A 14,496-nucleotide genomic window follows, 5' to 3' on the forward strand; every position below is an offset into this window, starting at 1 on the left:
AATAGTGTAGTCGATGATTAACTGATTAGCAAAAGCTTCTAGGTTCATGCTATAGACTGCATGCATCTGCCCCCCCCCCCCCCAGCCAGTACACTTTTTAGCAGGCTGGCCAGCAGCCCGGCTCTGTTCTGGCTTGTGCCGGGTCCGGGAATGAACCAGGGACGTTCTCCTGCTCTGAGTGCCCACCCGGGTGTTGGGGGACGTTCTCCTGCTCTGTGTGCCCACCCGGGAGTTGGGTAACTTCCGCCAGGGAATTCCTTCCCGTTTGCACTGGCATTGGCGGTGCGTGTTCCCATCCGGTCTGTGCTTACTCGGCCTTTCTCCCTCTGGAGCGACTCCCAAACGAATGGCAGCGCCGGGCCGGTGGGGATGACACCCAGGGTGGGTGCTCGGCATAGGCAGCTGCTGGGGTGGGAGCTGGGAACAGGCGGTGCCAATGTAGCCCTGCTGGGTGTGTGTCACTATCCCACGGGGAGGCCCCCAGACCACTTAGAATGAGTTTGTGCTACAGCCCTAGCAGAGAGCCAGCTGGCTGTTCGCTCCCGCTGTAGAGGCTCATGCACTACGCTGCAGAGGTCCCAGGTTGGTTTACACCAGTAGGTTGCGTCTCTTTCACTGGGTAGTGCTGCTCCTGATCACCCCCATTCCTACCTGGCCAGATCCTGGGAGCCATGACCGCTGCTCCAGCCCATCCGGTCTCTCACTCGCTCCTCTTCCAGTAGCCACAAAGCCCTGCCCGTTCTGACTGTAGGAAATTGATAAGGGAGGTAAAGGGCTACAAGGAGAAATCTCTGGTCAGCAGAACTGAGGACAGGAAGGGAGGCTTTTTAAATATATTAGGAACAACATGAATCCTGACCATAGTATTGTTCTATTCCTAGATGGGAATGGTAGAATTAGCAATAATAATGAAGGGAAAAGCAGAAGTTTTTGATACATATTTCTGGTATTTGGGGAGGAAGGTGTCATCTCCTTATATGGTGAAAACGCTTTCCATTCCACTGGTATTTCTGGAGGATGTTAAATGGAAACAATGAAAGGTAGATTTAAAAAAAATTAAAGCGGTCCAGATAACTTGCATTCAAGAGTTTTAAAAGAGCTGGCTGAGGTGCTTGCTGGACCGTTTTTGCGGTTGTGTTTTGCCAAAATAATTCCGGTTTGAAACACAGTGATTTTCTCCCCCCCCCCCCGAATTTCTTGGTTTGGCCCCTGAATGGAAAAATCAGTCGTCGGTTGCGTTCTCATATGCAGCCGTACCCCATGTGATTGCCAGCTGTACAAGCCATTGCAGCTACTTCAATGGTAACCCCCGGTGGTTCCACCACACCTTTCCTGGCAGAGAGAGTTGTGTGCTCTTTGCGGGTTGTTTGTGTGAGCCGTGCTGGTGGCACCTCCAGCTGTTCACCCCCCACAGAACCTGCTCAAGGAGAGGTGCTTGGCAAGGAAAAGCCAGCAGGAGGGGGGACACAATGGCTCTCTTAGCCCGCCTGTCTTCTGCTTGAGCCCATCTCAATCAAGTATTTCTTTCCAGACTAGTGTAGCCTGTGCAACCTTAATCTAGCCCCCTCGCGTGTCTGCGGTCATGGGGAGGGATCTTAGGGCAATGATGCGGGAAGAGGTGGGACAGGAATATAGCAGGGGCGGGGCTTGCGGAGAGGAGATGGGGCGGAGCAGAGGCCGGAAGGGGCGGTGCCTGGAGCTGGGGGAGGGGGGTTGTCCCGGGCCCTGCACACCCCCAGGGATGGCCCTGCTCTGAGAGGGTGTAGGACAGTGAGGGGGAGGTTCCTGGTGGCAGAAGTGACAGTGTGAAAGCTGCAGGGCTAACGCTGGTGGGACTGGGCGAAGGGGCGGGCAGAGGAGTATGAAGAGCTGAGGGAAGGGGCTGTCCGAAGGAAGCCATTGGCAGTGCATGCACACCGCTTTGGGCCTACACCACACGTGCCTGAGTGCCATCTAATGACACATTTACTATCACACACTTCCACGTACACAGACATGGAGGCTTTGATAACTCTATTTGCCTCGGAGACCGAGCCGGTGCTGGCTCTGGCAGGCCCCCAGGTGTAGTGTTTCCTGCCCGTCTCTCGAAACAGGTGGCTAATACTAGGCTGTGCTACTCATGACCCAAAAACGCCAGCGTTGGCTGAGGCCTTAACTCTTGCCTGCACCCAGATGCGGGGGAGGTTGGCTGTGGAGTCCACGTGTGCGTGTTGGCTCTGGTTTTCACACCCGACCTAGAAACATCGCTGTGTGGGTCTGGGTCCCTATTGTGCCCCCCACCTTATGATACACTCCGGCTGCCATAGCTGGTAATCTCCTGAGATCTCTTCATTTTTGCAGTTTGGGCAGGCAAAACGCCGCTCCCAGGCCTGAGAACTGAACTCCAGCGCATTAGCATGACTGATTGGATTGGTCTCGCTTCTATGGTGACATGGTTTCTATGGAAAATGAATGGCTTCTCATGTTCTATGTGTAATGGGCAAAACCCCATCTCCTCCTTCCTGGCCCCTCGAGGGGGAAGTGCGGAAGCAGCTCGAATGAGCCATCACCTGCTTGCGGCTCTCGTTTGCGTCCTGTGAATAAAACTCTCCCGCCACGCACGAGAGCTTTTCTTATGGTCAAAATAATTCTTAGAGCAGGCGTTGTAGAACATCCAGTCTTGAGTCTAAAATTCTCGTGGTGGCGATTTTCCCGCAACGCTTGGTAAGTTGTACCGATGGTTAGTTACCTTCAGGGTTCTACGTTTACACCTTATTTCCACTCTGGATTTATCTAGCATCAACTTCCAACCTGTAGACCATGTTTTAGACCTTTCTCGGCTAGATGGAAGAGTCCATTATGAAAAATGGGTTCCCCATGTCGATACTTATGGGCTATAATCAAGTCACCCCTTAACTTTCTCCTTGTTGAGCTAAATAGTTTGACTCTCTCACTAGAAGGCTTTCTCATGGCTCTTTGAGCCCTCTCCGATAACCGGGATCTCCGTGGCAAGAGAGTTCTAGAGTTAGACCTTCCCCACTGTAACTTGAGCCCATTGCTCTTGGTTCTGTCGTAGGTCACTACTGAGAACAGCCTCTCTCCATCCTCTTTGGAACCTCCCTTCAGGAAGTTGCAGGCTGCTCTCAAATCCCCCTTCACTCTTCTCTTCTGCAGACTGAACAAAGCCAAATCCCTCAGCTTCTCCTCCTAGGCCATGTGCTCCAGCCCCCTAATCATTTTGATCGCCCTCTGCTGGACCCTCTCCAATGCGTCCACATCCTTTCTACGGTGCGGGGCCTAGAACTGGACACAACACTCCAGATGTGGCCTCACCAGAGCCTAATAAAGGGGAATAATCACTTCTCTGGATCTGCTGGCAATGCTCCTCTTAATGCAACCTAATACGCCATTAGCCTTCTTGGCTACAAGGGCTCCCTGTTGACTCCTATCCAGCTTCTCATCCACTGTAATCCCCAGGTCCTTTTCTGCAGAACTGTGACTTAGCCAGTTGGTCCCCAGCCTGTAACAATGCTTGGGATTCTTCCATCCCAACTGCAGGACTCTACACTTGTCCTTGTTGAACCTCATCAGATTTCTTTTGGCCCAATCCTCTAATCTGTCCAGGTCACCCTGGACCCTGTCCCTGCCTCCAGCATATCTACCTCTCTCCCTAGCTTAGTGTCATTTGCAAACTTGCCGAGGGTGCAATCCATCCCCTCAGCCAGGTCTTTAATAAAGATGTTGAACAAAACCGGCCCTAGAACTGATCCTTGGGGCACTCCGCTAGAAACCGACCGCCATCCTGACATCGTGCCGTTGATCACTACCCGCTGGGCCCGACAGTATAGCCAGCTTTCTATCCATCTTACAGTCCTTTTATCCAATCCATACGTCCTTAACTTGCTGGCAAGAATATCCTGGGAGACCGTATCAAAAGCCTTGCTAAAGTCAAGGTCTATCACATCCACTGACTTTCCCATGTCCACAGAGCCAGTTACCTCATCATAGAAGCTAATCAGATTGGTCAGGCATGACTTGCCCTTTGTGAATCCATGTTGACTATTCCTGATCACTGTCCCCTCTTCCAAGTGCTTCAGAATGGATTCTTTGAGGATCCCCTCCATGATTTTTCCGGGACTAAGGTAAGGCTGACTGGTCTGTAGTTCTCTGGATCGTCCTTCCCTTTTTTAAAGATGGGCACTACTTTTGCCTTTTTCCTGTCACCTGGGATCTCTCCCAATCTCCATGAGTTTTCAAAGATAATGGCCAAAGGCTCTGCAATGACATTTGCCAACTCCCACAGTACCCTCGGATGCATTAAATCCGGACCCATGGATTTGTGTACGTTTAGCTTTTCTAAATAGTTCCTAACCTGTTCTTTCCCCACCAAGGGCTGTCCATGTCCTTCCCATGCTGCGTTGCCTAGTGCATTTGTCTGGGAGCTGACCTTGTCCGTGAAGACAGAGGCAAAGAAAGCATTGAGTACTGCAGCTTTTCCCACATCATCCAGTAAGGGCCCCACACCCTCTCTGATCACCCTCTTATTGCTAACAGGCCTGTAGAAACCTTTCTTGTTACCCTTCACATCCCTTGCCAGCTGCAATTCCAATTGCGCTTTCGCCTTCCTGATAACTGCCCTGCATTCTCGAGCAATATATTTATACTCCTCCCTAGTCATCTGTCCAAGTTTCCACTTCTTGTCAGCTTCCTTTTTGGCTGTAAGCTCACCATGGATGTCCCCAGTAAGCCAATCTGGTCGCCTACCATATTTGCTTTCCTTGCTGCGCATTGGGATGGTTTCTTCCTGTGCCATTAATAAGGCTTCTTTAAAATACTGCCAGCATCACCAACACTTCCACTGCTTGCTGGACTCTTAGCAGACATGGAGGGGTAAATTAGCGCTAAATCACAGCCCAGCACACTGAGAGCCAGGACTGGTGACTGTAAACAAACTTTATGGGACTGGGGAAACTTGGCCACACTCATGCTAAGTGGACACCCGGCTCACTCAAATCATGCCGGACCACGGAGTTTGCCGGGCCAGAGAGGTTCAACCTGTACCTGATTGTTTGAGGACCAGCCCCAAAGTTTGTGCTGTCAGGTCGTTCTCTTCCTCCAAGAAGACAGCGAGAATGGGTTTTAATTGCAGTGCATTTTTCAGAACTAGTTTTCCCCACGCCCACGCATTTCTACTGGGAACCTGTCTATTAAAAAAGTCAGCCGTGTGCACCCCCAACACAACCCCCCAAAGTCACACACCTGGCAAATTGTATAGACACACACACATACACACACAGTGAACTCAACTCACTCTCCTAGACCTGTGGCTGCAGAGCAGAACAATGCAAAGATGCCATGCCCTGGTTCATACTTCCCCTGTGTTTGTGTCGGGTTTCCAGACGAGGCCCTGGGCGTGACGCTGTGTGTCCATGATCGACTACCATAGCCTAGCACATCGCTCCCACGCATGCAGGAGCGCTCAGGTTATTGTGGTGCACTGCAACTGGCTTCCCCGTTACACAGGCAGAGGACAATTTTCAGGCTCTTGCTGGTACTCATCCTCTCTCTGAACCCACACCCCCAGCGGATCTTTCTACTGAGGATCTGTGCAAATGCCACCAGCTCAGGAATGGGAGGAGTGTGATTTTGGAGAAGGGGGTTGAGAGAGCCCCCTGGTTTAAATCAACCCACCAGAAAGCGCTTTTCCCTCTAAAGCAAGGCAGGGAGAAGAAAGCCCAAAAAGAAAGCAGCAAAGGAACCGGGTGAAAAAGGAGGATACTAAAGAACTTGGGAACCCAAGAAGCCAGACCTGGAGAGTTTCCAGCGCTCGCTGGGTGCCAGACACAGCTGGTCAGTGCTCAAGCATAGAACGGGGGAGCAGAGAGATTGCTCTGTGCAGGCTTTATTCCCTCTGCACATCTACTAGGCTCTCTCCTCAGGCCCTTCCTCATGTGGAACTAATTCCCACTACAATGCCCCCTATCGGGAAACTACGAATCCGCACGCCACAGGATCGGGCTCGGAATGAGCATTCGTTCCAATTGGCACTCGATCAAGCATTCCCATGAAAGGTGACGATGCATGAACGAGCCAGCCTCTTATGCCGAGGTCTGTCCAGTGCCGCGACCGGGCACCTGGGGATACACAATGGGCCGCAGCAAGGAACAATGCAGGCTCTCCCCTGCCTGAAGGCGGTGTTGTCTTAGCAGAGCGCGGTGCTATTCAGAGGCATGGATTACAATGTCGGCCATGGTTAGGTTAGCAGAAAGAAGATCTCGGCCTTTTAATATTCTGAACTTGCCTGCTGCTAGTTGCCTCTTAGTCTTTACAGACACAAAAAGGAAGGAGGGTTCTTGTGTAATGGGGAGACTCTTGTCCGGCCAGCTACATCCTCCACTCCCAGGCATAGGGAGCGAGTCTGGAAGGCGATAGAAAGTGCAGAGTCCACCTGAGGTTCACTCTGGAAAGCAGTCCCTCCCCCCGGACTCCAGTGATTAACACACACCTGCTCAGAGACCTCTTTGTAGGAATATTTCAGGAGGAGGAAGGAGAACGACCTGTTTCTGCCAGAGAAACTGCAGTGCGGTGTAGATCAGTAGTAAGCAGGTAGTTCTTAGGGTGCTTTCATCAGTAGCTCTCGGAGCACTTTCGGAGTGGTATGTCTATGTTCCAGATAAGGAAATCAACCAAGGCCACCCAACAGTTCAGTGGCAGAGGACAGTCTCCTATCTGTTGGGACAATGGTAGTGCAGCAGAGCCCTGAGCTTAGCTGGGGTTCTGGGGCTTCTGTAATACAAATAATAAATGGACTTGTATAGGCTACTGTAGTACATTAGCAAGGAGAGAGCTGGGTGAAATAGGTGTGCTGTAGGGACTGATCCACTTGGTGGATTTAGTGCTTTCCTTTGGGTTTGAAAATCCTGTGGCATATTCGAGTTAATCTCTTATATTTAAAAAAACCTTTTCCTCCCTGTCGATCGTTTCACTCACTCTGCTCTTTGGATCCTTTTTGCCTTTCGTGTGATCTTGGCAGTGTGGCTGGAGTGGTCAGTTAAGCGTGGTGTCTCCTGGGGGCTAGCACGCTTGGATTGTGTTTCCTGTCCTGCCAGGGACCGTTTTCTGTAATGCAAATGTAACACTGACAGGCCCCTGGATTTCTGGAACTTTGTGTATGAGGCTCGACCACATGAGCTAAAACGCCGTACAGCAGACTCACCGATTTCTCTCGAAGCAGTTTTGGTGCTAGTAGATGGGACAGAGGGCCACACACAGGAGGTGTGTGGGTTACCCACAGAGTAAGCAGATGCGCCATGGCGCACAGCTCCAGCAAGAGCCAGCAGGGAGCTATGGGGAGCGCTGGCAGGGGCCTGGGTTGCACTAGGACTGTACCTGTAAGAAATAAGTTACTTTCACCACTGGTTACACAAACACTTGCATTGAACTGACAGTGATATTGGAGAGAATCAAACATTTCTAGGGACAATAAGTCAAGCTCACCCCGTGTATAACTCCTTGATTGTGTACCACATTTCAAGAAAGATGTGGAGAAATTGGAGAAGGTCCAGAGAAGAGCAACAAGAATGATGGAAACTCTAGAGAACATGAGCTAGGAGGACAGACTGAAAGAATTGGGCTTGTTTAGTTTGGAAAAGAGAAGATTGAGGGGGGACATGATAGCTGTTTTCAGGTATCTAAAAGGCTATTGCAAGAAGGAGGGAGGAAAAATTGTTCTTCCTGGCGTCTGAGGATAGAACAAGAAGCAATGGACTCAAACTGCAGTAAGGGAGATTTAGGTTGGACACGAGGAAAAACTTCCTACCTGACAGGGTGGTTAACCACTGGCAGCGGCGGATTTAGGGCGGGGCGACTGCCCCGGGCCCCGCGCTTCTCGAGGCCCCGCGCATGCACCATGGTGCCACAGCGCATGCGCTGTGTCAAAGGAGGGGCCCCGTGAAATTTCATCCGCCCCTAACCACTGGAATAAGTTGCCTAGGGAGGTTGTGGAATCTCTATCTCTGGAGATATTTAAAAGCAGGTTAGATAAATGTCTGTCAGGGATGGTCTAGTGCAGTAGTTCTCAAATTTTTCAGCATCATGCCCCCTTTTTGATTTTTGAGAAACCCTCACCCCCCCCCAAAAAAAAATTTCAGCAAAACTTTGTTGATTAAAAAAAAAAAAAAAATTGCCTTTTATGAGCAGAGCTGGCATTGCCCTTTTAAGGCAGCCCTTTTGAAGTCTGCCCCAGCCAGCCCGAGTGGATGGACAGATGGACACGCCCCCCAGTTTGGGAACCCATGGTCTAGACAGTACTGGGTCCTGCCATGAGGACAGGGGACTGGACTTGATGACCTCTCAAGGTCCCTTCCAGTCCTAGTGTTCTATGATTCTGTGTCTTCAGTGGAATGACGGGGGGGGGGGGGGGGAGGTGAATTTGCCTCTTTCTTTTCGTCTTTGACCTTTTTGTTTTATTGTGAACATGAACAAACTTTCCATGCAACTACTCACCAATCTTCTGCAAAACCCATGTTCTCTTCTAAAAAAGCCATTTGTGTCTGATCCACTTCTTCTCATTATCTGTGCTTCTTTCGTTCACGTTCCAAAACCGGTAACTGTACACCCCAGAGTCCTCTTGATCCTAATCTGTCCCTTTCCTCAGGAAAAGGATTTGAGGCTTTTCTTCTCTGTGCCACCGACGCAGCGACATGTATCCTGTTTTGTTATTTTCAGGGCACCTGTCTTAAACCCCAGGCTTTTTACAAAATTAAAGCTCTCTGGAAATTGCAAGCCAGACCCAATTACGAAACTTCCCCTGTGGCATCACTTTACGGTATCTGGTGCAAATTAACCCCCAGCTCACATCCACACGGGAGCTGCAAACTGGTAGACGTTTTCCCTTTCTAGCTGGGGGAAATGCGGATGAATTGCCCCAGTGGTCAATGAGGGCGGTGGAAGGGCGAATTGTACCCCTTAAGCTCCTGGTGTGGAGCCAGCAATAAAACAAAGGGGCGGCGTGAGGAATCCTAGTAAGTCAGTCCCTTCCGCTCCGTTCTGGTTATTCAGCAAAAGGGGCTTAATTTAACCCTTGTATCTGGCCTCTGAGCCTGACGTTGGAGCTAGTCCTGTACGACCTTTTCCCCGTGCCCAGCGTATTCCAGTCGGCGGGGCTGCAACGTGAGCCCCGTCGAGGCCTTTCGAGACTGACACTTGCTTCCCATGCCAGGCTGGACGGACTTGATTTGTGTTGTCTCTGTCTCCAGCTGCCTTCTGGGGAGACATCGCCTTAGAGGAAGAGGACTTGAAGCTGTTTCAGATAGACAGAACTGTTGAGGTACCAGGGCAGGCGGCGGAGCATGCAAGACACACGACAGGTAAGTGCAGAGAACGGGAGGGACCATGTCTGCCCTGGCTTGGTGGCAATGGTGGACTCGTAGAAGCAGCCCCTTTCCCCATCTCCTGGGCTAAGAATGGGCACGATCCCACAGCGGTCGCTGCTTACTCCAATCAGAGCAAGGCTTTACAGCCCTTACTCCAGGAGTCCAGAATGAATGTTCCTCAACGCTGACCCGCAGATCTGCGAATTAGCTGGAATGCCGTCATTTAGTAGAACTGGCCCTCACGGCGGCTATTTTTGGCCTCCACAATCTCAGTGGAATAATGTCGCTTCTTCCAGCTCTCCGTACAGTTAAATCATTGTCGTCTCATGAGCAGAAGTTACCCGCAATGGTGGTTGTACAGCTTGAACCTCCGTAATCCAGCAACCTCCGTGGTCCGGCATGATTTGAGTTAGCTGGGTGGCCACTTAGCATGGCTGTGGCCACGTTGCCTGCTGTCTCGTAAAGTTTGTTTACAGCCCCCAGTCCTGGCTCTGGGCTGTTTAGCTCTAATTTTACTCCGCAATGTCTTTTCAGAGCCCAGTAAGCAGGGGAAGTGTTGGCAGTGCTGCTAGACAATATTGACCTACTATGGCCTGGCAAATTCTCCGGTTCAGCACCGCTCAGGTCCTGAGGGTGTCGGACTAGAGAGGTTCATCCTGTAATAGAATCCAATTAACAGTTGTTTCACACTGCTGTTCCGGGATGGGTTGTCAGCAACGGGGATTGAACCTGGTCCCTCTGGATCCTAATACTGGAGCTGAAAATTCCAGCTCTCATTGCTAGCTTAACAGCAGCTTGGAACCCCTAGCCCCCGCTCCCCGGGCAGTGCTAATGGGGGAATTGCCACACTGAGAGGCCATGGATTATAGTGTGATGTTCTATAAAACAGGCCGGGCACATCCAGTTGAATAGTTTATATGGGTCATTTACCAGAGAAGTGGTGAGGCCCAGGTGGCAAACCTGGGGGTGGGGGTGGATCCCATCTGTCCTAGTGCCCAGGAATAGGTCTCAAAGGAGCAGGGGAGGTACCTGTGTAATGCCCACAGGCAGATTCGAACCTGGGACCTCTGGAGCTTTTAGTGCGTGAGTCTTTCTGGTGGAACAGTGGGGGGAACCCGACTGAGAGACGTGCCTGTTCTGGGCTGCTGCTTTCTAGCCGGATGAAAGCAGCCTCTGTGCAGAACGAGCCCAGGAGCTTTTATCAATGGGACCCCCTTGCCTGGTGACCTCTCCAAGTGTCCGAAAGCAGCTAATCAGCTTAGTTGTCTGGGGCAGGAGTGCTTCATCCGCACCCTCCCCCCCCGGCTCCTCCTAGCAGAGCTACAGCCCCGGCCCCTCCCTTCCGCTTTCCCTGGGCTTCAGTCTCCCTGGAAGGTGCGTTTTGGCAGGGGGAGAAAATGTGCAACTGTTGGGCTTTGTATTTACCACTACAGGGTTCTCCAGCTGTCAGGTGTGGGTGTGTGGGTGGGGGGGGAGGGGTGCAGTTTCCGAGGTCCTGTGGATGGTGGAGTTGCTAAACGTGCGCAGCTCTCTGGCTGTAGTGCCTCCTGACAGTCACGTCAGCTCTGCTTGATACAGGTTGCAAGCCAGCCCGTAGGCATGGGAAGTAGGGAGGCAGAGGGAGGGGGTGCTGGAGCATCCCACGTTTTGCACCCGGCTTTCTCGCACGTGGGGGCTGGCTCATCTAGCCCTAGAGCCGTGCCGGGCCCCTGGGATCCTGCTGCCCGCTAGCCCCACTGGCTTTGTCAACCTCCTAGGGTCCTGCAGCCGGTCCTCGGGGTCCCGCTGGCCCTGCCAGGCTCCATAACCCCACCAGTTCTGGGGTCCCCCTGTCGGCCCAGGGCTCTGCAGCTGCTCCCTCCCGCCCACTGTGGCCCCAGCCTGGAGCAGTGAGAGATGCCAACTCTCCTGGACTGGACAGACCAGCTGCCATTTGCAGTTACGGAGACCCTGGAGAGTGGGCAACCCGATCTCAACGAGGGGGTGCAGCTCAGCATCCGCACCCCAAAAATAGTCCCAGCTCCACTGGGCCAGCCTGTGTCCATTGATCTTGGAGACTGGCCGTTCCCAGCCCAGCCCTTCCCGCTCCAGAACGGGAGGCTGCTGCCCATCTTGTGTGTGTTTGCCCTAGGAGGGGACGAAAGGTTACTGCAGTGGTCTCAGCCCGTGGGCAGCTTGTGGCCTGGTCGGCGCACAGCTGTGGGCCACATGACTGCCGCAGGGCCACGTGGGGAGCGTGTATATTGTGTGACTCCGGCCCATGTGACACACAGAGCTGCATATGCAGCCCGCCACGGATCGCGGGGTTTTGCCCACGAAAGCTGGTGCCCAAGTAAATCAGCTGGTCTCTAAGGTGTCACAAGGCTTCTCGTTTTTGGGGGGACACGCTAACGTGGCTGCCCCTCTGATGTAAGTGGTGTAGTCTGTCCTGTACCTGCACTCCCCCATCCGCAGCCGTGCCAGCCCCGGGCCTTCAGAAGTCCCCCGTCACGACTCCAAAAAAACGAGGGGCCTGTCTGAAAAACCTCGCAAGCTGTGAATAAAATAATCTTTGGGATTTCTTTGGCCGTCTGGTGTCTGAGAGAGCCCCCCGAAGGAATTCCGGGGTCACGCGTTGCCAGTTTGTCTCGGCACCCGCAAAAGTTAGAGCATTTCTTTGTACGAACGAAATCTGAGATGCTCCCACCATCTCTTGACTCTTGCAGCCGGGGCTTTAAGCGAGAGACCAAATATTGTGAAAATCTCCAGAGCTGCCCACGGTGGTTTGCCGCTGATCAGGAAACCGAGGAGAATGGTTTCCTACCTCTCTGAGATGCGGAGGGTGAGATTCATCAGGGAGAAGGCCCTTTTGTACCCCAGGAAATGGCTCTGAGAACAGTCTCATTCAGGGTTTCCATCCCTTAGTACGAACAACCTCCAGAGACTGTCCTTAGCGTGTGTGTCTCGTCTATTTCCGTCTCCCTTCATGGAGCCCTGACTTTACGCGATCTGGCTGCTCTGGGTTCGAGAGCGTTTTCCTTCGCCATTTTGCACCTTCCAACTCTCTCCTCCGCATCTGATTTCCACTGGGAACGTCTCTCTGTTCCTGCCTGAATTTCTCTGTCATGACCGAGCCCTTTAACGTAATCGATCACACAGTGATTCGGCACAGTCGTTCTGTAATTTATACCACGTACCATCTGCTGCCCTGGATTACGGAAATCCTGTTAGGATATAGGGTTTTATCTGGCAGCCTTTACTCACCCAAGTAGTCTTGTTTCAACAGAGATACCGTTGTAAGGATGACTCGCGTGAGTAAGAGAGGTAGGTCTGAGCCCATGGCTTGTGGGAAACTATACGAAGCTTATGCTGTGTTTGCTTATTTATTACTAAAAGGCACCCATTTTGAACCCTGGCTGAGGCAAGCCAGCTGCTTCAAGCTAATCATCTTAGCCATACGTTTTATCGCTAACGTTTAATGTATCTTCACACTGATTTCGGGCAGCCCAGCGAGAGTGTCTCCGAATTCAGAGCTTTGAGAGTTTTTGCCGACAACAGAGCTCAACCCTGTATCAAAGTGGTAAGAGACCTCTTGCACGAGGGCTATCACGATCAGAGACCGTCAGTTCGGATCTTCTCCGGCCCATGGGGGACGACTGTAGATTGGTCCAAAGTGCTTGGTTTGATCAAAAAGTAAACGGTGCCTGGAATGGGACTTTCCTTTCCCAGCCTGCTGCATTTCACCGTGCGAGATTTTTCTCACTCTTCAACCTCACTTTTCCTTTTCCATACCAGGTGAGTCTATCCAGGATAGTTATTTTGCAGCTGCGTGCTTTAGTCTGGCTGATTGAATCGGATCCTTTTGCAGGCCTAAGTGTCTCTTTTTTTTAAACCTCACTGCCATCTTTGAAACCTCACCTGGGCGCTGAGACTCACGCTGGGTTCTTATTCTCTGCTGCAGCTGCATTATTACTAATGCACAGGAAAAGTCTGCGCATGGACGGAAAAGATTAGCGGGCGCACTGGCCCTGTGGGAGTCGATAGGACTTCTGCCAGATTACACTGTGTCTGCTCCTTTCAAATCAGGCTTTTCTAGTGCTCGGATTTGCACCAAGGTCAGTCTGGTGGTAGCTACTCATTCCCTGAGGTTTAGGAACTGGGGGAGCATGTGGTGTCCCAAAGCCGGCTCCGCAAGCTGCTCTAACTGTGCTCCATCTGGCAGTGGCCTGACTTGACTTAGCCTTTTTTCACAAATGCAGCTGATCAACGTTCAGGCATGTCAGTTTCATAGCCAGGGTATGGCAGCCTGAAATAGCCCCTATGCAATGGAGTAGGTCCTAGTCAAGCAGGCTGGATGTCCAGTGTGAGACTCAAACTCATGGCCTGCAATCCTGAAGGTCATGAAAGTGTCACGACCAAGCAGCCACTGCACACCTTCCCAGACCTGGTGGTCTGCATCCATAAAGCTCCTTCTAGAAACACGATGTTGCCATGAGCTTATCCCCTGTTTTTTTGGCTGCTGGTGTCCAGTCTGTGAGTTCTATTTTTTTTTTCTCCCTGTCTCAAAAAAAAACAAAACAGGGTTATATTTTTTCTTCAGCAGTTTCACAGGCTTTGCAATATTGTTCCACTTAACCCATGAAAGCCGTTTTCGTTCAGATGAAAACCCTCCACTGCTCCAAACTTCGCCAGTTCGACCTTTCTTTGCGGGAACTGACTGATGTTTCTCTTCTGGATCCGATCCACCAATTCTTTGGGGGGCATAAAATAGGAGAGGGGAAAAAAAAGAATGGGATTTATTCTTGTTCAAGATTCCCAGCTGCCTATTACAGATTCATCTGCCTGGATTTCCTTCATGAGCAGTTGACGTTCTTCAAACCTGTCAAGCAAATTCCGAACAGAATCGCTCGCCCATACACCCCAATCCTCACAGCACAGCTGGTTTCGGACGTGGGCACAGGTGGATGCAGGACTAGTGGTTGCAAAAATGTGTCTTCCCAGACTTCCCCCCCAGAAACGCTTTATGTCCAAGTTCGGTTTTCAGATACACCGAGGAAACTGTGGTTGATTTCAGTGCGGTGCAACGGAGACGTTTCGATTCCTGCTCGGGGTTCTCGGGACCAATACACCAAGAAGGAACTCACTTTTGAGGAGTGGTTTATGC

General features: G+C 51.6%; 1 protein-coding gene across 2 annotated transcripts in view; it reads left to right on the plus strand.

The window, feature by feature from the left end:
* The window catches only part of TLL2 (tolloid like 2), a 72,464-nt gene that overhangs the window by 9,496 nt on the left and 48,472 nt on the right, over positions 1-14,496 (plus strand). For both annotated transcript variants that reach the window (XM_075934523.2, XM_075934526.2), the window contains exon 2: positions 9,237-9,347. In XM_075934523.2, coding sequence (XP_075790638.1) covers positions 9,237-9,347 — 111 coding nt within the window. The remainder of the gene's footprint in view (positions 1-9,236; positions 9,348-14,496) is intronic.

This window comes from Pelodiscus sinensis, chromosome 8, assembly GCF_052426305.1.
Source record: "Pelodiscus sinensis isolate ZL-2025 chromosome 8, ASM5242630v1, whole genome shotgun sequence".
Classification (NCBI taxonomy): Eukaryota; Metazoa; Chordata; order Testudines; family Trionychidae; genus Pelodiscus; species Pelodiscus sinensis.